Source organism: Orbicella faveolata, unplaced genomic scaffold (genome assembly GCF_042242905.1).
Source record: "Orbicella faveolata isolate gen_17 unplaced genomic scaffold, um_ofav_v1 contig_35, whole genome shotgun sequence".
Taxonomy (NCBI): domain Eukaryota; kingdom Metazoa; phylum Cnidaria; class Anthozoa; order Scleractinia; family Merulinidae; genus Orbicella; species Orbicella faveolata.
In genome coordinates, this window is record NW_028301564.1 from 10289492 (window position 1) to 10312500 (window position 23009).

The following is a 23009-nucleotide window of genomic DNA, read 5'->3' on the forward strand; positions in this document are numbered from 1 at the left end:
GGTATGACTTCACTGCATTTCGAAAAACATGTTTTTTTGAGCAGTTTGATGATTCTCCTATATGGAATTCTGGAAGGTTCTCTTTCACGTTTCCTTCTACAATGCAACCTCCATGAACTTGTACAAACGTCAACCGTGGTCCTTGACATTCTGCTCTTGATAATTTCATGACTTAATGAAACATGATATTCAAGTGAATTATCAGTTGGCACTTTCACCAGAGGTTCCTGGTCGTTAAATTTGGTTTTCTCCTTGGTATGATGATCAGTTACCGCTGAGGTGTTGTACTTGCATGTCTGGTTGGCACATCTGGAGAATTGATCAAATTTGGCATTTACCTGCTCATATTTGGCTTTGATTTGCTCGTATTCGGCCACGATTTGTGTGTACTCTGCTTTGATTTGCTCATATTTGGCTTTGATTTGCTCATATTTGGCTTTGATTTGTTTGATTTGTTTGGCTTGCTCGCTTTCCATAGTTATGGCGTAACTCCAGCGAACGGGGAGACCGACATACTGTATAAACACCTGGTACTTGTTATCGCCTGTAGAGTAACCCTGGCTAGATGTCGGTTTTACTGATTTTGCTATCCCTGAATATACCCGGGACTGATTACAAGCATCTCCACTCATTAATGCGCCCATTGCGTAGTAGCCCTCCATATAATTTATAAAATGGCGAAAGCAAACATTCCTACCCAACTTGTCAGGTGACTTTACGAGCACTTTCCAAGGACAACCGAAGTACAGTCGATCTATTAATTGCATTTTCTTTAAAACAAAAAGATGAACCATGATAGAGGATATCCATAAAAAAAACCTTTTATCGTTTAAGCTACAAACTGTAAGTGCTTACCTGGGCAATGGCATGAAGGCTCTTTTCTAACACAATGAAGGACTCCAGTACAGAAACATTCGCCAAGCCATTCGTGAACTCAAACTTTATGAACCAGTTTCCAACGTCGATGCAGCTCCAGGAATAGCAAACACAGCAACCTTAAAGGAGTCACTAAACGAGCAGTGGGCTGTGGGCGACACTTAATAACATCGGTCTCGGCGAGCAGCTCAACTTCGCCAACACTCGAGTCTTTTGAGCCCGTGGTGGCATTAACCAAAAGTTCAGCACGTTTTAACACTATTTAATAAATAACATATTTTCCACCAAGAGCATCTACATGTGCGTGGATGGCCTTCAGGTACTGCGGAGCACCTACTAGTGTAAATTGTAACGTCAAGGTAGATGGATCAAATCTGCTGCCCGCAGGATATTTTTTGTTTTTCTTAATTTCCTTCCTTTTTTTTTTCCTCTCTGACACACTAATAATTTCCTGCATACGGTATACATTCAAAAAATAGAAGCATTGACGCCATAAATGAAATATGTGCTGCAACAGCCAAAAGTATATTCAGAGATCCGGCAAACTTAATTCACGGATAAAAAACGTGTAGTTTTAAACTCTTTTACAATTATCATTAGCTTCTTTTTCACCCACCACTATTCTTTGTAATAAAGGTCGCCATTTCATTTGTTTATTACTCGCCAAAAACTATCAAATGCACGCAAAAGCCTAAAATCGCAAAAAGTTTACAGGAATTGACCAATCGAACGAGCAAACGAGTGCCATTCTTTACATCATAGCTACAACTCGCTCTTGCGCATGCGCGCAATTCACGAGTTAAAAACAACGTTCCAACCAAATGGAATGAAACTAAACATGAGACCAGAAGTATGCATTGCGGACCTATTTTTTTATCCTCCTCTTAAGTACAGAATTTGGTACTTGTATTGTAATACATTACATAAGACTTGCTTGTTTTAAAAGGATCATGTGCAAGAGTTGTGGGGCCATTTTGAAGAGAATCTGAACTGAAAAACAGATTAAGCTCAGATTAACTGGTCCTTAAGTTTTGAGTCTATATTTCTGTAAGTGATTGTAATGTGAAGTGCTAACCAATTTTCAGTTTAAATCAGCTGATTGCCACCTTCTTTGCTTTATGGGAATTTAATAGTGCAGTAGGGACACCTCACACTGGACTTTTGTAATTATAGTCATTATATTTACAGCAAATATGCGGGATTTGCTTTACAAAGCCCAATTTTTTATTGCATGTCTTTGAATTTATCTGAACAGGTATCTTCCAAGGTTAGACAGAAGCACAGACCTGCCCAGACAATGTCTACAAAAGGCAGCTCAAGGAAGGACAAGACAATCAGTCATGTTGAGCAATCTGAGAACAATCTGACAACAGATGACATAAGTGAAGTGGCTAGCATGGAATACCTTGATCCTAACAGCACTGACAATGCCACTGAACATCCTAGAGGTACTCCATAATGCTCTATGTTGTCCTAAGTTTATTGACTAGAAAAACCCTCTGACTGACAAATATATAGCAGTGTTGCTTCTGAAGCTCCATTTCCTTCTCTGGATGGTAACTTTGAAATCCTCTCTTGCTTGGTACTCTGCCACAAAACCTCCTTTGAGATATTTCTTGGCAACCATACTCTTAACTCCCAAGATGTACCAGTGTCAACAATTAACAAAGGCCTGGAGTTGGGTTACAGTCTTCTTGTCTGTTTGTAAGTTTCGAAACCATAGAGGAGGACAGACTTAAAGCTGGAATTAAAGATCCTTAACTTTGCTCACAGAGAGATGAACTCTGATTTCAGTGTACATGTAGGTCATAAAATGGAGAAGGTAGCTTGTGTATTTCTTCCTTAGTTCCTCCTGTGGTGGTGATAAGGCTGCTGAGGTATGTAATGGGCTGTGACCTAGTCTAGAACCTCTCTTGTACAAAAAACAATGTTACCAATGTATCCTGGTGACCAAATTCTTACCTCCCCGGTTTTTCAAGCATTGTTTTACTTTGAGGCCAACCTTGGAAGACTTTTCTTGCAGTGCCTCAAACGTCTGTCCCATGTGGGTGGTCTTCTGGCTAAGCAAACAAAGTTTAATCTTCCAATTTCTGCAACAGGGTAAATTTTCAAAAGATGCCAGAAAGCTATTGTTTTGATTGCAACATTTCGAAACAAACAGTCATGGCATCCAGGGCTCGACACTAACCGTAGCCAACTAGCCACAGACTAGTAGAAATTTAGTTTTGGCTAGTAGGTTTTCGATTTCCACTAGCCACTTTGGCTAGTCAACAAAATTGAATTGGCTGAACTAGTTTCTTTCTTCTTCAAGGAAGAAAAACACAAAATTTACACTTTTCTTGGAAACAACGTCAGAATTTCAATGTGGACATATCATGGTACTGGGCATGTGCTGTTCAGCACGTATGTCTACTTTTCCCTGTGTGGTACATAAACAGGGAACTGAACAGGTTAATTTTGTTGAAAGAAATATTTGAGAAACAAGACAGCACACATCAATGCTCTTTTTTGTTACGAAATTTTTTTCATGCGCAAAATAGTGCGGAACTACAAAAAGATAACATTTCATTTGACGTAGCAATATATCGGCGATATGTCGTTGTATGCATACTTACAAACTTACCACCACAGAAATAATTGGATGAGAAAGAATTATTTCCTTCGACGTTTAAATCAGCCGTTTTTAGCCGTCGAATTTTGCCAACGACAGTTCACAGTATTGTTCAGATAGTTGTTTTTTCTTTTGAAACATTTCTACGGTGCCTGTCTGTGAAGAAGTCTCAACTGTTTTTACAGTGACTTCTTGGGGGTCTCGATATTTTTCCAAGGAAGTCTCAAAGAAAAATAGAGTCCTGAAAGTCTTTTTGGGAACTGGAACTTTTTTAAAACTAGTTTAAGTACAGTATAATTACCAACATTATGTATTAAAGAGAGTGACTTGTGTTGTGCTACTAATTCTGTTGTTATTGGACCCACCTGAAATTTTTGCGACTCGTTAATGTTGCGAATTTCGCGATTTAAAAAAAAATTGAGAAATTAAAGTGACACAGATAAGCGTCAGGAACATAACACATTATGTTACTGTAGACATACAGTCTGGCCATTGCATTTTTGTTACTTTTGGCCTTATTGTAGCTTTGATAAAGTCAGTTTACTAAATTCAAAGATCATGTTTAAGTAACATTGCAAAGGAAACAAATTAATTTTTGTGTTACTCAAAAATGCAAAAAATACAAATTTTTGTGAAATCATGAATTTAAGTGTGGCAAAATATGTGAACCCCCAAATTGCGAAATAAACGTGTTGCGAAAATTTCATGTAATAAGGTAGCCAACCTCAATGCTTGGCTAGTAAAAAACTGGTTTTGGCTAGTAATATCTAAGTACTCACTAGCCACTTGGCTAGTAAGTTGAAAAGTTACATAGTGTCGAGCAGTGGCATCATATGTTGTGGTTTTGAAGATGGCAAAATTTCCATACTTAAAACCTTAACACTCCTTTTAAAGAGTTGAAAATGGCAAGGAATAAACATCAAGATGACTTGACTGATGATGAGAAGGCTAATAATGACTTAGGAGCAATGATATCATCCTTTGGGTTCATGACACAGCCTTCCAGTCACAAGAAAGTCTGAAATCCAAGAAGGTCTCCCTGAATAGCGCAAAACCATACTACAGACCACTATAGACAAGTTTCCCAGATAGACAACAACACAAATTTGGATAGCACGAAGCTACTTTCAGAGAATTCTTACTAAATATAACTAACTCAAAAATTTTCATGCATGCCAACTTATGGCTTTCACCTATTTATTAATATTAGTGACCCTATTTTGGAAAAGGTGGTTAAAGGTGAATTGTCAAAATGGCGTTTAAACGCCTTAAAACGAAAGTGTTTAAACCCATTTAAACTCTTTGGATACATGTTTAAACACTATTTCTGCGCGTTTAAACACTATTTCTACGCGTTTAAACACCAGTGCAAAATTTATTGCTGAAGTTACCTGAATCTTGATAACCTTATACACTTTCTGTTTGGAAAGAGTACAAACCAAGGTAACCCTATCCTAGGGACCATGCAGGGAGGGGGGGCTGGGGGAGCTTTAGCCCCCCCCCCCCACTCCATTTTTTCACAGTATGTCCTGAAGAAGATGTGAAACGGTGTAATCTTCCAATCATTCTATGACGAGATATTACTATAACCTTACTGGCAGAGGCAATTTGCTAAGGTGATCGCATATTCCAAGGACAACAGATTTTAATATGATAGGGCTCCACTTTCAACTGTCTCCTGACTGTGGACAACATTTTCAAATGTTTGTAAGGGACCAAGGCTTTAGAACAAGCAACCCGCGAAACACAGAACTATCGCAAGTCAATATGCTCTAAATCTATTGACTACAGAGTTTTCTGCACAACATGGAAAAGAGGCTTTTAAATTTTCGATGAAGATATTATTTCAATACAATGGTAACCCAGAAAGGTAACGTAAGCTGCTGAGACAGTGAATGCGATAGTTTTTCCAACATCTGCTTGGTGGATTCCACGGTCGGCTGCATTGCTGACAACCGAAAGCTGTGTAAAAATAGAAACATGCACAGACAACAGGACCAAAATTTATTTGTAAAAAGTGCCCAAATCTATCATTCTACGATTTTAAACAACAACCGTATAGATGACATTTTGTGTGGCCATACGTTCACAGTAGAAAACAGTCAATCTAATGAATTTATCACGGTTGTAAATGCAAAATCTAAAGTAAAGTAACACAAAATGTCTAACACAAAAGTGCTAAGGGTTTGAGGTTGACAAGTTATTAACAGACACCATAGTCACGAGCATCACAACGAACAATTTGAGATTTCATTGTTTTGTACCAGACATTTGATTGGGTGGATTTGAAAATGTTGGAATCTATTGTTTCAGTTCTGCCATCTGATTGGTTTTCATTGTCTGGGTGGCCCCAGTTTCAGTAATTACACTGTAAAGGTCAGATGATAATTTTTACACTTGTACAGTAAAAAAAATTGCTTCTTAAACTCTGGATGTTTGGAATTGTGTAATGCTTTGTTTGTTATTTTAAATCCATTTTCTGTCATTCCCATGATTTTCTGGGTCCCCCTCATTAGTTAGGCATTGGTGTTTTTAAAAGCCCCCGCTCAAAAAGGTACTGTGGTGGGCCCTGTATTCGTTTTACCAAGTTATCAGGCAGTTCAATAGAGTAGGTAGAAAAGGTGTTTGTGAACTGATGCCCTGATGACAATTCTGCCCAGCTATGTATTGAACAGTTGAATTAGTGAACAGCCACAGCACGCTCTTAAGGTATCAGTATACTCCAAATGACCATCATTCGTTGGTGCCACTTTACGGTCAGACATTTGACACAAACCCCAGTAAAGTAATATTTTCTGAAAGCGTAAGAATTGTAGATTACAAAGGTATATTTATTAAAATAAGAAAAATTAAGGTTTTCCGAATATGACGACCTGTTTCCCAAAGTAGAGAGGTTCACTAATCAAGTTCATTTCCAATCGGATTTGAGCGGGAGGATGCAATCAACATCACTATGTCTTCTTGGCACCTTTTTCTAAACAGTGGTATCAGGAAATTTTGATTACTTGTCTGGTTTGTTTTTGGCATGCAGTTAAACTTTGAGAGTTGATAAAACATGCTTTCTCTTTACTTAAATAGTCATAACATTTGAAAGAAGCAAAAACTAAAAATTCCCTGACACTGATTTTTTCTGATTATTGGGCAACATTCTCTCCAAATTTCAACGAAAAATGCTTAAAACTTGGTGCAAACGAACTCAAAAGGTGTGCTTCACTCGCTGAAATTTTTGTTTTGAGATATGAAGGAAAATATACTATGGGTTGTTCTTCTGATGTAATGAGATAATTACACAAAACATGTGAAACTAATGACGCATTGATTGATAAAGTGAAGGTTCCTTTTACTTTAACAATAGAGCTCATATCAATTACAAAGCGGGCTTGAATGTTGCTGGCGGGAAATATCCTTTGCAAGATCTGAATTCCACTGCTTGTGTGTCCAGGTTAGTAAGAAAATAATTTTCGTTTCCGTTTCTTCTTTTCGATTTTTAAAATGCCTTAGCTTAGAGATGCCATAGGCAACAAAAGAGCCCACGTGTAAACACCATAAAGGAAACTCACAAGATATCCGTTGAGTTGAGATGACCCTTTGTTGCTAGCCAGCTAACGCATCAGCCCAATTCTGATAGGATGTTTTTAAAACCTTTCTGCCCTGGTTTTTTCCTCTGTGGTGCCTTCTTCACACTTGCAAATGGACACAAACTTTTGTGTTTCTTCCTCAGCATATTTAAGCTCATATCAACAATCTACAAATGGGGAACACTCAGAACAGCTTGTCGACTACCAAACACAAACGTTTGACAATTGTATTACGTGGTAATCTGTCATGCTACTTTTTAAGGTACCTCTTGTGACAACCTGTTGACAGCTATCAGTTAGAGTTAATAAATGCAAAGAAACGCTTTTCGTTTATAACTTTGCGTAGAATCAATTTTTTTCATAGGAATTTTTTTAAATGAAAGATCGCAATAACATCTATCTGAAAAAGTGAAAACAATTTTTTGGAAGATAGTCAATTTTGGGGTATACTGATACCTTAAGGCATCTGTTGGTCGAATATCGGTCAATATTATCGGTTGACCAGGGTTTTCAATTAACAAATAAAGAAGCCCCGACTGTGCTCTGTTCTGTTGTAAAGCACGCAGGAAGCGGTAGAGCACGAAAGAAGTGTAGGGGAAAACACGAGACGTAGTCGAGTGTTTTTCCCTACTTCTTGAGTGTTCTACCACTTCCTAAGTGCTTTACAACAGAACAGAGCACAGTCGAGGCTTCTTTATTTGTTTTATGATAAAGAATCAGACAATTTCCCCGCGCATTCGGCTGAATTGTCAAACCAAACTTTATTTTCCAAACAAGAAAAAGTGGCGTCAGCCGTGCACTGTTCTCTGATAAAGCACGCTAAAATAAGCCAATCACAATCCTTGTTAGAATTGTTCAAATAATTTGATTGGCTAACGAAGTGACAGCTGTCAATCACAAACTGGACTTCAGTTAAGCTTTCAGTTTCGAGAAGTTTGAGCGGCTTTCGAGAGAAGAACGATGCCTTCAAAGTTCGCTTTTAAGTTAATTTTTAAATACGGATCGCAAGGCAGGTAAAGGTTTATAGTCAAGAGGAATCCGGCCGTATTGTGGCCCATGAAAACGAGCACTTTTCCAGTGGAAATAACGAAATGCGGAGTTCAAAGCTTGTGGATAAAAATGCGAAATGCCGGGTTGAATTTGAAAGGAGCTACAGTTATTTACGGCTTGTAGCCGCATGCAGCAAGATTGCCCGAACTAGCGTAAAAGTTAGAAAGACTTAACGGCTCCCACTGGTTCTACTTCGAGCACAGAAGAGAATATCAGAGCAAGTTTTGCACTGACCACTCGTCGGTTTACTTCGCTGAGATGACCGGAGAACGAGCATTACTACACTGCATGTAAGTGTTTTTTGAGCAAATGAGCATTTTTAATTGTAAATTTACAAAAATAAAGCTTCTCATCATAAACAGAGACAGTTCAATTGTTTTCTGTCGTTGTTTTACTTCTTAGTATAATTTCTGCCTTCGTAACAAAATTAATGTCTTTATCGAAGCACTGTTTAGGTTGAGAATTTGTGTATTTCGCTACAGCTGTACATGTTTTGTCGGCGGGAATCTAGCAAAACTTGTTATTTTAGTACAGTTTTAACACGACTGTTGCTAACAATGGTCTCTGTGAGCCATATTTACTGCAGAAAAATAGCTCGCTTCCAGTGCGTTTGTCTGAGTCACAGGGGATGTTTAATTTGGGTCAGATTTGTCAAAATTCCAAAGCAAAAATTTGGAAGCCAACTTACCGTCATCAACCCGTGCTCTGTTCTCTGATAAAGCACGCTGTTTCAGCCAATCAGAGCGCGCGTTATATGGGAACTTTATTATAATAAGAATTGGAGTAGGCAGCAAAACTTCAGGAGTAGGCAGTGAAGGTACAACTTGAGCTGAAGACATGACCTTGGGGTGGAGGTGTACGGGAGGGTGCCCCACCTGGCAGATTCTCAAAATTTGGACATCTTAAAATGGATTTCTACAATCTGGGGCAAATGATGTATAATTATAACAATTTTTTAAACAAAGACTATTGAGCAGCACAAAGCAACTGTAGATGTTCTTAACTACTTTATTTTCTCCTACTGGTTTCATCTGAACATACAGACTTCGTTGGCCGCTGGCCTGTATTGAAAACCCTTGTTGACATGTCGACCACATGTTGGTCAATATATTGCCTGATACTTGGTTCATATGTCGACCGAATGTTGACCAACAGTCAGTGTCATTTTGCCAAAATGGTAGCCGTCTCCTAGCCTGGGGCGCAAAAGAAGAGTGCATTGCCAGTTTTCGAATGCTGTGATATTTCTACCAACTTTTGTTGCTCCAGCTTTCGAATGAATGAGGGCAGGAATAAAATGAACAAATGAATGAAGAAATGTAAACAACAAATAAACCCTTAATTAAAAAGCAATAGCGGTTGATCATCACAGTTATACACACAACTAAAGCAGTTGTGGAATTAAAGCCTGAAAAAAATTCAGGCCTGAATGGGATTCAAACCCATGACCTCTGCAATACTGGTGCAGTGCTCTACCAACTGAGCTATCAAGCCACTGGGAGCTGGTCATATTGCTGTTTAAGTTGTGTGAATAACTGCGATCATCATCTACGGGTATATTACGAACTAACAATGTGACCAGCTCCCAGTGGCTTGATAGCTCAGTTGGTAGAGCACTGCACTGGTATCGCTGTGGTCATGGGTTTGAATCCCGTTCAGGCCTGAATTTTTTCAGGCTTTAATTTCACAACTGCTTAAGTTGGGTGTATAACTGCGATGATCAATCGTGCTCAAGTTTAGAGCTCATTGAGATCAAAAATTTTCTTGAAGTTTACTGCTGACCAAGTGCTGGTTTTTTTACTGGATTGTGCTCTCAAGCCAGGTTAACTTGCTATAATCAGGGCCGGGTTGTTCAGAAGCCAGTAAATGCTAACCCGGGATTAAAAGTTAACCAAAGTATAGAGTTTTCTTGTATAAAAATGTTTTCCAAAGCTTACATGTATACGTTGTGTAGTTTGAGATTATTCAGACTCAAAACAGAAGGCCAAACAATATAAACAAAAAGTTCACCACAAAGGTACAAAACTCAAATCAAAATTCTCGCTTATCCTGGGTTAGCTTAATTGGGCTTTCAACAACCTGGCCCAGGAGCTCCGCTTTTAGGCTTAGCGAAATCCATATATTACAGTAATGACCAATTCCCTCTATGAGACGTACCTGCCGGGAATCGTGGTAGTTATATTCATCGAAGCAAATATCCAGTCCACGATGAAGGAGGCAGCATGGCTGGGTGGTTTAGGGTGCTGGTCTTGTAATCTGAAGGTCCCACATTCTCTTCCCCCTTGCCACCAGCTGGATTTTGTGCACAGTGGTTTTGGGTTCAGTTCCTTAGTTATGCTTTGTAAATAGTGAACTGGTCTGCCTGTTGCCAGTTGAAATGAATGTTTATTTGTTATATTTGTTTCAGAATGTTTTGACATTAGCCTGAAAAGCATCATTGTGAAGTGGTCAATTAAAATATTTATTTATGTTTATTAGTACTTTTTCAAATCAAGTTTTCTTACTTTGTGCAGGTAAACAAAGTTCAAGTCATAATTCAAGTGAGTTGATTCCATCAGCAACAAAGAGCAAGATACTAAGTCCAAACTCTCATGCCTTCCTTGAAGACCTGGGTCCAGAGAAGCTCACAGCTCTGGGGAGAGTTGATGCTGCACGTGTTATGGTGGATAGTCTTGGGATCTCTAGACAAAATGCGAAACCAGGGTAAGGAAGATTCGCTGTTGCATATTTTTAATGTCAGTGCTAAAAGTGGAGAAAACCTATTGAATGAGACAAGCTTACAGATGTACACAGTGGTAACAATGGCTACAGTCTTTATGCAAGCAGAAGTTAATTGCTGATAATGATATGATTTTTACCTCAACCTTGATCTCCTGCTTTTTTAATGTTAGTTTTTTGGGGTGTGAAGGACACATTTCAGTCAACAAGAATGTCCACTATTTTTTTGTTGGTTGTCTTTTAAAATTTTTTTGTCTTCGTTTATTTTTCATTTAACTCAGGACTTACTTTGTGGAGTATGACTTTCCAACGTCAACACCATCGTGCAATGAAGAGAAAGACATCAATATGGCTACAGAGCTGACCAGAATTGCTTCCAAAAATATTCAAGATGGAAGTGAGCATTTTTTAGTCCTTTGAGTTTAATCAGCAAACCAGTTACTTCTGTACTTCTATTTACTAGACTTACTCAACTTGCTTGAACAAAATGTGACATAATCTGCATGCAATTTAACAGTAATCAGCTTTTAGCTATTTTAAAACAACGTTAACAACAAATAACTCAACTTTATTTCTCCAAAAATAAGAAAGAAAGATTGGAGCAACTTGCAAGTTGATCAAGTTGGGTTATTACATACTGTAGTTACAAAGTAAGATAAATTTGTATAAATTAGATTTTGTACTCAAAGAGCTTTTTTACATGTGGTAATATCCCTTTTGTCCTTATTAATCCCTTAGAAAATGCATATCCTGCCCCAACAATATAGAAAAGCAAAAAGTATATTACGGTGCAGTGCAAACAGGGCTTGAAATTATTTCCCTGCTGGAGCGGGTCAAGTTGTCCGGTCAAATCTATTTTTACTTGGACAAGAAACTATTTTGGTCAGACAAATATGCATTACATCATAACTCTTACAAAAGTGCTTCTCTTACCTCAGCTTGATGCTTAAATATCAGGCAAGTACATTAAGTGATCAGCTTTTAGTTTAGAAGTAGCTCATATTCAGTGCAAAAAGTGTAGAATACATGGCACAGCCACATTGTTGGGTAAAATCAATATACAGGTGTAATTATGCTTTTGCATCCCACTACCACTTCCTATTGCTTCTGCATGTACTATTCAATTTTTACTCAAGCTTATTGATTCATGCAGGAATTAACAAGCAAATAAGTTGTAATTTTTAATTTTACGTGAATATAAAGGCCTTAAGCTTTAAGATGCAGTTTTGGTTTGAATTTATATACTAGAGAGTAGCCAGAACTTTTGTAGTGGACACTTTAACCTATTGACTCCCATGCTGCCTGTAACCGGCCATTATGAGCGTTGGCCATTGTTCCATTTCTGACGTCATCACTGTTGACCAAAATGGGCATCATCTATACAAGCCTGCAAATAATTTTTGTCTATAAGCAGGTCATTTGTCAGGCCATGGACAAGTTTTGACCTGACAAAAAGCCAGTCTGGTCAGACAAAAAAATTTTTTGTCGTTAGAAATTAAAAATAAGAGACAATTGAGACTGGTATTTCAGTGTAAATCGAAGAATGCTTTTTCATGGATCATGAAACACTCACTTGATCACATGTGTACTCCATATTTTGCAGCGTAGCAAGTTTCCCACGACGTTTTAGGGTCTCTGAGGAGCAATTAAACAATCTCCCGCCTGGACAGCTTGTCAGTATAAAAACTCACAATAACATTCAGAGGGTCAATTGAATAAAAAAATTAGATGAAACTGGAATTGGAAGTGGTCATGACTACAAAGTGTGACTAATTTGTACATTTATGCTCTTCACAAAAACATGTCTGTGGTACGGAAACTATATTTGAACCGCAGATGTAAAAAACCTTTAAAGAGCTATAAAACTGATTTTTGATCACAGGGACTAGAAAAACATTTGGTTACCTTTTAGAGGTTTTAAAGTTTTTGAAAATGATTGCATTCAGATAAACGAAATGTAAGAATCTGGGCCATTATTCAATTTGCGTAATATTTCAATCGGGTCAAATTACGACTGAAAATTAATTCTGCAACACTTGCAGATAACAAATCACGAGTAGTAACACAAGACCTCAGACTTAAGGTTACTGTAGACCTTCAGGGGTACCTTCCAGTCGGTAATTCCATGGCAATCAACTTTTGTGCCAGAAGAAGCTAGAGCAGGCATCGACGAAATATTCGCTTGCGATTTGTGCTTGCATTTAAATGTGGGAAAATGAAGCACCTAGTCAATCACTTAAAAGATGAAAACAATTAAAAAAAAGCGAAGATTTCTTCGCAGATGAGATCAGTTGCCGCAAAAATTGTTACTGCTCAACTCAAAGGTTGACACATTTTAATTGGCATATCTTTGTTTGTGGTTCATTGACTTGTTTTAAGAATTTACGTTTTTGTGGATAACTCGTTCACTTTTTAAGTTTTTGAAATAATTTTTTTTGGAAAACTCAGATAAAGTATAGTCTTGAATTTGGTGTAGAAAATAATTTTGGACAAAATAGGCCCTTTAAGGTCTACAGTAACCTTAAGTAGTTTTTCAGACAAACATAATTCAGACTAAATGGGGCTCATGATCTTTCACGACACCTGCCACTGCAAAATGCATAAATTAACACATAGAAATAGTGGTGCTGTTATGGTGTGTTTACAATTCGGCGTGAAATTAAGACGATGCATTGTGTGTGATAAAATTATTTCTCAGAAGTGGAGTGAAAAGGAACCTGATAACAAAGCTTTTTTGCATAGTATTGTGTGGCAGTATAATAAAATATGGTGTTCCATATTCAGCCACAAATTTCCAGTTAGAACAGTTTTCATTGTAGAAGAAATGCCCGGTAAGAGTGTTTGACCAGGCTAAGCTTTCACCTGTGAAAACCTCAAATTTACTGGACAATTGTCTGATGACCAACTGTAATTCGCAGGCTTGTCTGTACTCAAGTTCTGCAGGAGGGAGAGATCTTTCCATTGACTCCCAGATCTGAGTGGTCGGCTCAATGGAGCCTGAAATATGTGTGAAAATGCTCATAAATTTGAGTTAAAATCTTGCAGCAAAATTTCCTGCGACTGCACTTAGGTACTCCATGGTAAAAATTGCCCGTCTTGATGATGCTTTCTCAGAAATGTTTGAACTGGAAGCAAGTCCAGTAGAAGATCGATCGCTGCAGCGAGAAGATAAGAACAGGCGAAAGAGGAAAGGCAAAAACACAAAATTAAAAAACCGAAAAGCCTGAAGACATAGGTCTCCAAATTTTGATTTCTGTGCATGCCGTAAAACGTGATGCTAGTGGAAAGAAAGGCATGCTGTCATGTTGCAAATGCCTTTCTGAGTAGATTGGAGCTAATTTAGTCCATATCTAGGCTGAAAATCTCCAAAATATCCAAAAGATGTGTTTTTGGCAAAAACTCTGGGAGTCAATGGATTAAGGGGCATCTTTATCAGTTCCTACATTACAGCGCTGCAGTTCACAACATTAGTTAGTGGCAAATTCCACACGGACAATAAGGATTAAAGTCAAACCTCCCCACAATGACCACCTTGGGGACAGAGGAAAGTGGCCACTGTAATATTGTTGTTGAACCCCCCACCATTTAAGGGGGGTGCAACATTTTTCATCTTTAAAATGCTTGTTTTAGCATGTAAATACATTACACTGTCGTCCAAAATTTATAAAATAGAAAGAGAGACCAACGACATGCTTAGACATGAGGTTTTGTATACCCGCTCTTCAGTCATTGAAGAACTGGCCATTGCCAAAAGTTTATTTTTGGCAGTTGGGATGCGCTTTAGAGTCTGTTGCCTTTGTGGAGAGGTGGCCGTTGTAGAGAGGGTAATATAATATTGAATGTATGGACTGTCTGCCGGGATAAAAAAGTGGCAGTGACCGTTGTAAAGAGGAAGCCATTAGTGGAAATTCAACTGTATTTGCATACACACTGATAGACACACTATGCAAGAAGACCCTCTGATTTTGTGGTCATAAGTGATTGATGACGAAGCAGAAACTTGCAACTCCTGGATTGCAACTACCGGAAATTTTACTTTAGTGAAAGGGGGTCTGATCATATCTTTTGTTTGCATTTTTTTTTCTCAAACTCAAATAATGTACAACTTAATGTGGAACTAGCTCTGAATCAAATTTTCCTTTGAAGTGTAAACAACCAGACAAATATGCAGTCATCCGGCAATTTGACTGGAAAAAGCAATTTTTGACAGGACATTGTCCATTGACTGATGGCAGAAGCACACTGATGGTTATTTCAAACCCTGACAAATCAATAGAATTTACTGTAAGTTATTGTCTTGCTGCAGTTAACCTTCAGTTGGCTCTTTCTCTGTTTTATTTCCTACAGCATTGTTATTCAATCATCGTTCAGTTTTCCCTGTGTTGTTTAATTCTGCTGTGATAGAGTATTGGTGGAGACTTCCATTGACTTTCAGACTTTATTTTAGAGAATCTGGACAAAGAGTGGTAAGCTGGTGTACATGACTTTGTATATGTGTTGAGTGCTTGAATTGGCAGTGGATACTTTGGCAATTTTTTTCAAATTCTACTGGTTCTAATAAATCTATCAATGTTAAGCCTGAGGGGGGAAGAGGGTCTGGGGGCTGGGCATACTTGGGGCATGTGACTTTTCAGAAGAATTTTTGGTTAAAATCCCCACTGTAGGATGCACAAAATGGATAGAATCAGATCAAATATCCCCACATTAGCATAGTGCTGTAACATGTTGCCTTCTAGGTGTCCATTCATTTCAAGAGAGGTACAGTGTATAATTTCTCGCTGTCAGTGGATGGAAAATAGTAGAATTACAATGCTAAGTCACTTGGTCATCTGATGAATGAATCTCCACAAATTGAGGTGTTCCATCAATTTATTTTGAAAGTGAATAGTGAGAGAAATGTTTTTTTTTCATTTGTCGAAAAGAAGTGCTTACCTTGAAAGGTCACTCTTGTTCTTCTCTACAAGAACTATATCAAGATGGCTGCCCAGACCAGCACTGGTGATGATGTGATTTGGTTCCATTCTCTCCAAAAAAATCAAATGTCCAGGCCCTGGGGCCCAGACTTTTAGTCTATTTCCTGAGGGTGAGGAAGGCAATCAAAGTCAAATGCCCCACAAATGCCCCACAAATACCCGGGGTCCCTCCTCCCCCTTGGACTTAATGTTGATAGATTTTTAAAATGAAGTTAGTATAATTGCATGTTTCGTAATTATAGGGCTTAATGTGAAACCCAAGACAACTGCTACCCATCAGATTCTCTTATAGATGTGGGGCAGTAGGATGGTTTTGCTGAGGATGTATGAATATAAGTCAGGTCGCATTGCTGCTGTTGCTTCTGTCACTTTTAAGATGGGTCCAAAGGCCTTGTTTCTGACCCATTTGTCCTGGTAGTTATGTAAAATGCATGTTTACTCTTTGCACTGCAACATTTCAGTGTGATGGTGCCTGTTGGATGCTTTTCACAGGGTTTATAATGGATACTCTTCATGCTCAGCTTGTAATGTGTGGTTGTACCAGTGTTACATTTACCTTCCCCCATGTCTATTTATTGTTGATGAGTTTAAGTATCTTTTGGATGATGTGGAAATATATAAAAATAATGTAGACAAATGTAAACAGTCTATTTTGCTTAGGTTAGTGGTTTAGAGTCACAGCTTCAGACAAGTTTGATGTTAGTGCTTCAGAATTAATGATTTAAATTATGACCAGAGCGGTTGTGTTGACAAGTGTTCTTATTCAAGACACTAACTTTTACTCCTCTAGTAACCTTATTGGTAGTGTGTTTAATTGGAGATTTAGGGGTCAGGATTTGAGTACTGTTTTGGAGTCAGAAGGTTTGACCACAGCCATTTGTTACTGTTGTGTTTGTTATGGTGTGAGAGATCCATGCTGCAATGGATAGACTTTATTCCAAACACCTATCTGTTATAATATTCTCACCTAATATGCAGACTAGTTGAACTGTGCTTGCAATATTTAGCAAGTTGTGTAGTCGACAAGTGCTTGTGTTGAATCACTTAAAATGTAAGACATAAAGATCTGTTACTCTATAGCCTGCCATTGTTGGGATAGCGGTACTTCCATTAAAGACAGTTCTTCAATCAGACACTCTCAGTTCCTCTGCATCGCTACAAATAAAATATGATTTGCACTTCAAACATGAAGAATCCACAAGGTCATCATCACTGCACTGCATAGCTGGCTCAGATGGTCATAATTATTCCAGTGGATCTTGTGGCCCACTGCTGGTAAGTTATCAACCTTGTAATTTGTAAGATTAAATGAAAGTAAAAAGAAAAAAAATGTAATGTATACTTAATTGGCCACTCCCCATTGGGGCTTTTCAGGACCAATGCAAACAAACAGTGATAAATAAATATTCAAATTAAACATAACTAGGTTAAGAATCTCAACTGGCAGGAGGCAGACCAGTTGCTTATTTACAAGTGCAGCCGAGAAGTTGCACTTGGGGCTACCAAGAACAACATCAGCTAATGGTCAGAATGAGATTTGAACCTGGGAACTACGGATTTCAAATCTGGCGCTGCAACCACTTGGCCACGCTGCCCCCTCAAGAAAGAAAGAAAGTTGAGAAAATATACTCAAGGCTCTATAATATGAAGAAATTTACTTTCTCTGGGACCAAGTGAACTGTCTGTAATATAGAGGTGTCCATATCGTGGAGGTTTCTGTTATCGGAGGTTTGACTCTATACCATAAAATTGTCAGTTAGGAATAAGATTATTTCTTGCGTTAAAAGAATAGTCAATATAATAAGCAGGCTATACATGTATGTACCTTGTGAGCAGCATTTGACCTTTTTCTACATGTAAATGGGTGAAATCATTGTGATTGGTTGTCACATTCCTGGCTGAGTCATCATCTGGAAGAGATGTTAAGTACTGGTTTGCAAGTGAATTAGTTGCTAAGTTTCATTTGAGTTTTGGCAAGTTCAGGTTTACGTTTCCCATGTAAAATGAAAAATTACTGTGTATCAAAGAATGAGAAAATAATAACCCTTAAGTCAACATATTAAGAGCAATAGTGGCAAGTCAAGTGGAAATTTCCAAACTGTGTGTTGCTCCTTAAAATTCAAATTTGCCATGCAACGTGTGACTTGCACTTTTAAATTGAATTGCATTTCCTACATGTAGTATGGCAATTTAGACCCCTTAACCTGTTGCTAACTTTCTTACAGTCTGTTGATGACCAGACAAATGTAGGGCAATTCTTTTCTCCCTCTTTGAGATGAAAGTGGTTTTGTTTCATGTTAAACAGGGAAAAATGAAATCCAAAACTTATCAAACTGCAGCAAAACTTGACAAATTTGTTGGGTTGGTTGAATTGAAAGTTGCAAGTTGCTGTGAGCAATGCAAACTCAGTCAATCATTGTTGGAACATCACGCCACAACATTGTAAAATGCCCATCAAGAGATTCAGGACATTCAGTTTGACCTAGAACATCACCACTCATTTTGTCCAGTCATCCTGGTACTCCTGCATGGGAGGAGTGGATTTTATTCATTTACATCTTTTTCTTTTCTGATCTTCTTTTAGTTTACACAAGACTAGCCTGCTTCTTTTTAACATACTATTTTCCCCCATAAATTAAACCTTTAGACTACAGTGGAACCCTGTTAATATGGTCACCCAAGGGCCATGAAAATTTGGCCGTATTAAATTTGCTCACACATAGATGAAAGCTGAGAGAGGTATTCGTGACTGTGGTCATGTATTGGTCACAACAGCATGGCCGGTGAGGTCAAAGAATTGATACTAGTCAAAGTCAGAAAGTGAGATTGTGTTTAGCATACCTGGGAGCTTTTATTCTTAGCTAGAGAATTTGATGGGTTCCACTCGCTTTCTCTCCTTGTAGAGTCCAAAGTAAGCCTAAGTTCTTGTTAAGTTTTGGCTTCATTGTTTCTGTATTGTATTACTTTTTATGTGTACATTGAAATTCTGGCAGTGCTTGTATTGGAAGTTCGAAACCTGTGATTTAATTTGTATTTTAGAATAGGTTACTTCAAGCAAAATATTCAAATTGCTTTATCTTTTAATTTTGTTGTTGTTCACACTGCATTTCTTCTGTATTCTAACATGCAGTTCGGCCAGAGTGAACATTTTTTCATGGATGTTGTACAAGTCAGATCCACAATCGAGTAAATATACCCTAAAATTTGAGTGATGGATAGACAAATTAGCATCCAGGAGACTGTGTGTAGATCTACTTTTTGTGAGAGAGATTCACTGTCCAATCGTGTCAAACACAAGCAATGTCAAACATGCATGGTGATTGGTGGTATATGTAGAATTTTATTTTGTTTCTAGATATGAGAAATGTAAACAGTTGGAATCAGAACTTGAAATAGATATAAATTGTACCTGTCAATAATCCTTTTGAATATTAATTCTGTGCATTGCTAGCAAAATTTACACAAACAATAATTTATTGTTGAGATAGGAATAAAATACTGTGATTTCCATTTCCAAGCACCAGTAGTCTAAATGGACACACACTAGGCCCCGATGAACTGTAAGCTTTATCTTTAATGCAAGCGAAATCTCCCCTAACGAGAACTAGATACAACCAAGATGGCGGACAAATGAAGGCTGATCGCGCGAGCTTTTATACAACAATGAACGCTGCTGACTGACCGAATACAGCAGAGTGCCGCTGGACAACCAGCCTACTGGCGTGGCTTCTTTTTTCCTTCTTAAACAAATAAGCATGCAAACAAAGAAACACTAGGCAATAAGTTGGTATGAAATACACACACAGGTTATGTACGAGAAATGTACTGTATGAAGAGCAGTCTTAAAGTCTCGGACCAGATAAGAGGAAAAAAAACTAAACAAATGCTGAGAGACAGCTAAATGTCTAGAATTGTCTGGCTACGGCTAAAGGATTAGGGTCAACCGGGCTCCTTCAACTCTACTACATAGTCCTAAAGACGTTGCGGGAGATGCCGTTGCCGGGTTGGACGTTTGTTCACTGCAGGGCTAACACTTGGAGATGGGGCAGGTATAACCTCGACGTCATTCGGTGAACCGGGTTGGCTATCCTCACCATATCTCGGGACATCTTCTGCCGGGACAAAAGCGGAAGGTGGGGACGATAACTCAATAGGGATCCCTGGGGCAGGTGGAGGTAACGGGGGGCTTTCTGGGGAAGGTTCCTCGTCGTTAGGAAGTCCTCGATCATCAATAGGAGGGCTCTGGTTGACACCGATGTCAAGATCGCAGTCGCTGGACTCTTCTTCACTGGGGCGCCAGGGCGTGTGTACTCGGATGGGAGCAACCTGATAGCACTCATTCTTCTTCACACGGTACGAAACGTTTCGTAGCTGTGACCCAACAAACTTGCGAACATTGCACCACTAACCGTCCACTAAGACAACGAGGTATCGGTCACGACTTTGGGACTTATTACGATCACAGTAGAGGTAAACTAAGCCACCAACAGTTATTGAAGGAGAGCTGCGCAAGTCACTACGCGGGGCTTTTGACGTTTCACTGTGGGGATGGTTTACCAGTCTTTGTAGATGCTGCTCGCGTATTAGCGCCTGATATGTTAGGGGAATCTGAGAGTTGGTAAACTGATCCCTCTGAGTCCACATTTCTCTAGAGGATAGGCCGTGGCAGTGGATTCTTGAGTTCAGGTGGGCAGTGGCTACGGACAGAGTCCTAGGAGAGACAGGGCCACCTTCCGGTTGCAACCGCTGGAGTTCGTGTTCCAACTCTTGGATTGCTTTTTCAGCGACAGGGTTCTTGTTCTGATTCTTCATGCGACCTATCTCAAGGCTAATCTTGTGTTGCAATAGGACTTGGTCATTCACGAGAGCTCTGAAGGCGGGCGCTGGGTCACACCAAATGACAGCGTTAGGCCCATCAAGGGGTCGCAGGCCGACGCATAATTGGATTAACCCATCGTGTAAGGTCCCATGCTTCTCATCTACCACGAGGAGGGTCGAAGTATAGGAGGTAACGCACTCTCGGAGCACCAAAATAAGTTGGCGAGACTGCTTAGGGATATCGGCTGCGAAGGAGACACCCACTGCTGCTGGAGGATCAGAAGTTGACTGTTCTATAACAGAGTGGGGGACGTGGCGAAGTGCAGCGCAAGGATGGCAACCAAGAGAAACACGCTCTATGGCCTTGTCTAGGTCAAGGGCGTAAAAGTAGCGGCTGACAACTTTCTTAAGCTGGAGACACGATGGATGAGACAACCTGAGGTGTACGGCGGTTAGTAAACCATCTAAGACCTGTCTGGGCACTACGATACAATCACGTGAAGGAGCCAAAGGCTCAGTCTTTTTCACGACTAAGAGGCCATCACTCGAGATAGAGGCGACAGACAAGTACCTTTTCACATCCTTAATGTTAGTAAGCTTCTTGGACGGACAAGTCCCTTGTATTAGGTGGGCATGCGTTCGACGTAAGTCCGCGCACTCAGATTGGATAGACAACCAAGTTTTTCGACTTGTGAAAGGGAGGTTCTTCTGACCAGATAGGACGTCTTGGGCAGATAGGTGTCGGACGACAGATTCCTCAGCTTGGGTGATGAATTTGCACACCTGACAAGAAGGATCAAAGCAGTCCGGTGCATTGTGGCTTGCAAAGTCAGAAGGTAGGATCGCAGCACCGGCAACATGCCTCACGTTGGCTTGGAAGCGGCTGACAGTTGACAAATAAGTCGACACTCGCGGGCTAGCAGAAAACTCTCCCCTGCACATTTTCTCGAAGGCCTGGACACAAGGCGTACTGTAGGTGAGCACGCAGGCCTTGTGTTTAGATTGTATTAAGTAGGGGCTAAAGTGTTTTGTTGCAGCACCAATCGCAAGTGCTTCCACTTCGCACGGTAACCAGGATAATTGGTGACTATGCAACTTTGCACTAAAGAAACCAGCAAGGGCTAGCTTGTCACCCCACGAGATGTAGAGAGTGGCGGCAATGCCGGGTCTCTTGACAGCAGCGTCGGTCACGATCCATAACTGGTCATCTGGCTTCGGGAGAGTAATTGTTTGGCTAGACGCCACAGCAGCTTGAGCAGACTTGAAGGCTTCAGTAAGATACTCGGACCAGACAATGTCATCCTGGGACTGTTTCTCAGCTATAGCGTCGTCAAGGGGGGCCAATAGAGCAGAACAATGTGGAACAACACAAGCAAGGACCTTGACCGCACCGATAAAGGACTTCATGCCGCCAACTTTATTGGGGAGACTGCAGGAGGACAGTGTTGAGAAGCGATGAGGGCTGGCGTGAAGAGTGCCTTGGGACCAAGTTCAACCCAAGATGGAGGTAGTTTTGGGGTTGATGATGGTCTTCGATGCCGAAAGGCGCAGGCTAGCTTTATGGAGAGCTTGGAGAACAGAAGACCAATTTCTGAGCAACTCATCTGGGCTGTTGCCCCCACAATACAGATCATCTGCTATCTTGGCTACGATACCAGCCTGGAGGAGGTCACCCAAGATGCGACACATGAGCTCTTCAAGTGCAGTTTCCGAGCCAGGTATACCCATGGCCGACCGGGCGTAGACGCATACGCCCCGGAATGGGGTAGCAACTCCGCAGTACTTCATGGACTCACGGGCGAGAGGGATCTGATAGTAGGCTCTGGTTAGGTCTGAGACGATGATGTGTCTCCACTGGGCTATGCAGCGTAGGGTAGAATCCACGTCCGGGAGCAGGGAAGGTTGAGGTTTGCTATAACGACCTACGTCTGCGAAGTCAGTGACGAGACAAAGGCCACCCGACGACTTTTTGACCAGGAACGACGGGTTAAGATACTCGACAGAAACATCAACGTCTTCGGGGCGACGGAGCACACCAAGATTTTCCAATTCATCGAACTTCTGCTGGAGCTCGACAAGTTTATTGCGACTGTACAGGGGAGGCGACCTTTACACTGAGGAGGCTCTACCGGGCCCATATTTACTTTTGCCTGAAGGGGACCAAAGGCGCCATTGTAGCCGGTAATTTCTGGATCAAAGACGGAGTCGTACTGGACCAAAAGGTTACGGAACTTGGTTGTGATATCTGGAGGGATGAAGATGGTACCATCCCCGAGGATGACCTGGCGTTTGACAGGATGAATGGTTATGTCATTCGCTTCCATGAAGGGAGTACCAGCCAAGACATCTACATCCAGATTCTCCACAACAAGACCTTCAAATTGAAAC

At 40.0% G+C, this 23009-nt stretch overlaps 1 protein-coding gene, 1 non-coding gene and 1 pseudogene across 7 annotated transcripts in view; 1 reads left to right on the plus strand and 2 right to left on the minus strand.

Annotated features, from left to right (window-relative positions):
• LOC110048328 (C2 domain-containing protein 3-like) overlaps window positions 1–23009 on the plus strand; it is a 280755-nt gene that overhangs the window by 130396 nt on the left and 127350 nt on the right. For all 6 annotated transcript variants that reach the window (XM_089272540.1, XM_089272539.1, XM_089272541.1 and 3 more), the window contains 5 exons: window positions 2132–2324; window positions 10626–10815; window positions 11112–11227; window positions 15178–15296; window positions 16884–17078. In XM_089272540.1, the coding sequence (XP_089128666.1) occupies window positions 2132–2324; window positions 10626–10815; window positions 11112–11227; window positions 15178–15296; window positions 16884–17078 (813 nt within the window). The remainder of the gene's footprint in view (window positions 1–2131; window positions 2325–10625; window positions 10816–11111; window positions 11228–15177; window positions 15297–16883; window positions 17079–23009) is intronic.
• Window positions 9534–9606, minus strand: Trnat-agu (transfer RNA threonine (anticodon AGU)). The gene has a single exon. It is a non-coding gene; the product is annotated as a tRNA-Thr (tRNA).
• The window catches only part of LOC149103186 (uncharacterized), a 4634-nt pseudogene continuing 1367 nt past the window's right edge, over window positions 19743–23009 (minus strand).